Here is a 2,533-nt window from a genome sequence, read left to right as displayed (position 1 = left end):
ATGTCCGGACCTTGCCCTGGACCGATACAGGACCGTGTTGGATGGCTTCTGCAGTCGAGACATACGCGAACGGTTTGGGGTCGGTGTTGAAGATGCCCTTACAAGCCTAATAACGGTTTCTCCTCAAAACATCAAACATGATCCATAACTTTTCACAAGATAAAATAGAATTAAAAAAATGAAAGACCTTTATTGCTTTCGGCCTCAGAGGAAAGATGATTGAAACAACAAGTTGAGCACAAATTGTCAAGAAACCCACTATAGCTTTCTTCGCCATGGTACTGAGGAGATAAACATCGGTCGGCTGCATCGGCGAGACCATAACCGAGGAACAAGAAATAAAGGGGGATCTCTCAAGCTCAAACAGAGGAACATCAATGGCGATAAGATTATTCCATCACGGATTCACGGGAAACTTACTTCCTTTGCAGGCGCGCGCGGCCGCTCACTTGCGGAGGAAGCTGAGGATGCGCTCCTGCAACTCGATCGCTTTCTCGGACCGCGGCTTCATGCAGTAGAAGACGTGGTCCTCGTCCATGGACTCGAGCAGCTCCACCTCGCCGCCGTAGCCGCTCGCCTTGAGGCTCTCGTAGTACCAGACGCCCCTGTCCCGGAGGCCGTCCTTCTCGGCGACGCAGACGAGCACGCGGTCGCCGGCGATGCGCGCCGCGCTGCCGCCGGCCGCCTCGGAGAACGGGTTGGACAGCGGGTCGTCGAGCCCCGGCGAGCCCGGGTAGAGGAACCGCCAGAAGGCGTCGGCCTTGGCCTTCTCCGCCTTCCCCGTGGTCGCCTCCTTGCCGATCTCCGCCGCGCCGCTGAAGTAGGGGTGCACCACGATAGTCCCCTTGATGCCGACCCCGCCTGGGAGGGCACCCTGCTCGCCGGCGCGCACGGCCATGACGTGCGCGATGGTGCCCCCGGCGCTGCCGCCCGCCAGGAACACGCGGGAGAAGTCGCCGTGGTCGACCAGCAACGGCTCTGCGCCGTCTGCCGCGCCCGCGCCAGCCGTGGCGTGGGACGCCACCCACTTGAGCCCCTCCCAGGAGTCGTCGTAGGCCGCGGGGAGCGGGTGCTCCGGCGCGAGGCGGTACTCGAGCGCCACCGCGAGGACGTTGGCCGCGGCGACGAGGCCGTTGAGGTAGTTGTGCGTCATGGGGTCGGACGCCGAGCCGATGACGTAGGCGCCGCCGTGGAAGTAGACGACGACGGGGAGCTTGCCGGCGGCGCCGGGCGGCAGGAAGACGCGCGCCCAGAGGCCGTTGGCCGGGTCGATGACGACGTCCTTGGAGACGACGCCCGTGGCGGGGTCGACGCCGGCCGGGATGGGGGGGAAGTTAAAGAACCGCTCCACGCGGCCGCTCTTGTACTGGCGGACGAGCGGGAAGAAGTCGAAGTGCACCTCGTCGTCCGAGCCGCCCGTCGCCGCCATTGGGACGAGCTAGCTGAGCTCTTCTGGTGGCGTCGCGTATTCGTCCGTGGGCTTGCTCGTGACGTCGCTCCGGGGGTTGGCTCTGGAATCTCGATCGCCGGCACTATGTAATGGAGTGGTGGAGGAACGGTGGATGCCAGATATTGGTGGAGCGAACGGTAGGTGAGGTGGCAAAAATGGCGGTACGGGCACTTTTTTATGGTTCGGTGCGCGGCAGAGCAGTGTTGGTGAGAGTGGAGATCATTGTGGGCAACTGGGCATCAAGAGGGGGGTCTTTTTCAGCGTAGCCCTCCTTCCTTTGTGCTTAAAATAATAGGGGACTGGGCCCGTGCCTTCTAGAAGACCTAGTTTTTTCTTGAGAATATTCTAGAAGACCTAGTGAAATGCTTCTGGGCGCTATATCAGGGCTGCTTTGATTCGGGACATTTCATAATAGAATTTATAAAGGATTTGGATCTTTAGGTCCTACATATCCTCTTGATCCGTTAGGATTTGAATGCTTAGAAAAAATTTCAAAGATTTGGTTTGCACTTTATTTGGATGGAAAATTCCATTTCACTCAAACCCTTTTTTTTTTACGTTTTTTCTGTTTTTCATTTTTTAACACAGTACGTACGTAGACGCTCATGCATATGCATATATACACATCCCTATAAACGCACGCATGCACACCTTATCCAGATGAGCATGTCCGAGAGACTCGGCCGGTACATCATGTTCAAATTGATGAAGTCGCCACAGACGCCTCCATAATCAACCAGAATGTCTCATCCCACTGAACGCACATCGTCGTAAGACGTCAAATAAATTCAAAAAAATACGAGCATCAATGTCAAGTCTAGGACTTGAACTCTGATGGACTAAGGATACCATTGTTCTCCTAACCATCAAACCGCGGATTGGTTAGTTTTTTTTTTCTGTGGCATCAAACAATATATAGTCTGAATTCATGTGGCTTGCTATTCTGGAGGATTCAAGTGGACATGTCAATCAATCATATTTTTTCAAATCAAAGCGGTCTTCAAAATCCTACACCATCTTTACTTATGCCACAATTACTGCCAAGGAAACAAGTTTTCTTTACACTCCAATTCAATAGTCGTC

At 54.8% G+C, this 2,533-nt stretch overlaps 1 protein-coding gene across 1 annotated transcript; it reads right to left on the bottom strand.

Moving 5' to 3' along the window:
• Nucleotides 1-165: 165 nt before the first annotated feature.
• LOC123151692 (2-hydroxyisoflavanone dehydratase) lies at nucleotides 166-1,689 on the bottom strand. The gene has a single exon (XM_044571360.1). The coding sequence runs from the start codon at nucleotides 1,427-1,429 to the stop codon at nucleotides 446-448; it is 984 nt and encodes a 327-aa protein (XP_044427295.1). The 5' UTR covers nucleotides 1,430-1,689; the 3' UTR covers nucleotides 166-445.
• Between the last annotated feature and the right edge of the window lie 844 nt (nucleotides 1,690-2,533).

The sequence above is a fragment of the Triticum aestivum genome, chromosome 7A, assembly GCF_018294505.1.
Source record: "Triticum aestivum cultivar Chinese Spring chromosome 7A, IWGSC CS RefSeq v2.1, whole genome shotgun sequence".
NCBI lineage: Eukaryota > Viridiplantae > Streptophyta > Magnoliopsida > Poales > Poaceae > Triticum > Triticum aestivum.
Note: the sequence above shows the minus strand (reverse complement) of the source record. Positions and strands in the feature narration are given on the sequence as shown.